The 1,108-nt window shown below is 45.5% G+C and overlaps 1 protein-coding gene across 1 annotated transcript; it reads left to right on the top strand.

Annotated features, from left to right (window-relative positions):
* Positions 1-6: 6 nt before the first annotated feature.
* LOC124233686 (interferon-induced protein with tetratricopeptide repeats 1B-like) lies at positions 7-1,096 on the top strand (the record flags this gene model as incomplete). Its single annotated transcript, XM_046650809.1, has 1 exon — positions 7-1,096. A coding segment is annotated over exon 1 (1,030 nt), but the record flags the coding sequence as incomplete, so codon positions are not given.
* Between the last annotated feature and the right edge of the window lie 12 nt (positions 1,097-1,108).

Consider the following 1,108-nt stretch of genomic DNA (forward strand, 5'->3'; position numbering starts at 1 on the left):
ATCAAGGACAGGCTGGAGCAGCTGAGATGTCACTTTACATGGGATTTGCTAATTGAAGACACTGCAATGCCTGATTTGGAAAACAGGATCTTCGATGAGATTGAGTTCCTAGACACCAAATACAACGTGGGAATACACAACCTACTGGCCTATGTGAAACACCTGAAAGGCCAGAATGAGGAAGCCCTGAAGAGCTTGAGAGAAGCTGAAGACTTAATCCAGGAAGAACATGGTGACCAATCAGGCATGAGAAGTCTGGTTACCTGGGGCAACTATGCCTGGCTGTATTACCACATGGGCAGACTGGCAGAAGCTCAGACTTACCTGGACAAGGTGGAGAACACTTGCAAGAAGTTTGCAAATCCCTCCAGCTATAGAATCGACTGTCCTCAGATGGACTGTGAGGAAGGATGGGCCTTGCTGAAATGTGGAGGAAAGAATTATAAACGGGCCAAGGCCTGCTTTGAAAAGGCTCTGGAAGTGGACCCAGAAAACCCTGAATTCAGCACTGGGTATGCAATCACCGCCTATCGCCTGGATGGCCTTTACGAATCAGGAAAGGATAGTGCGGAATTTTGTCTAAACATACTAAAACAGGCCATCAGGCTAAATCCAGAAGATGCATATATCAAAGCTCTCCTTGCCCTGAAGCTTCAGGATGTAGGACAAGAAGCTGAAGGAGAAAAGTACATTGAAGAAGCGCTGACCAACACGTCCTCGCAGACCTATGTCCTTCGATATGCGGCCAAGTTTTACAGAAAAAAAGGCTCTCTGGATAAAGCTCTTCAGCTCTTTAAAAAGGCCTTGAAGGCAACACCCTCCTCTGCCTTCGTGCATCACCAGATAGGGCTTTGCTACAGAGGACAAATGATTCAAATAAAGAAAGCTGCAAACTGGCAACCTAGAGGCCAGGATAGAGAAAATGTCAACAGATTGGTTGGCTTGGCTATAGATGAATTTCAAAAGACTTTGACACTAAGGCCCACATTTGAGTTGGCTTATGTTTCCCTGGCTAACATGTATGCAGAAATAGGCCACTACAGAAAGGCTGAGGACACTTATCAGAAAGTGTTGTACATGAAAATCATTGATGATTGTCTACTGCAAG

Source organism: Equus quagga, unplaced genomic scaffold (assembly GCF_021613505.1).
Source record: "Equus quagga isolate Etosha38 unplaced genomic scaffold, UCLA_HA_Equagga_1.0 209325_RagTag, whole genome shotgun sequence".
Classification (NCBI taxonomy): domain Eukaryota; kingdom Metazoa; phylum Chordata; class Mammalia; order Perissodactyla; family Equidae; genus Equus; species Equus quagga.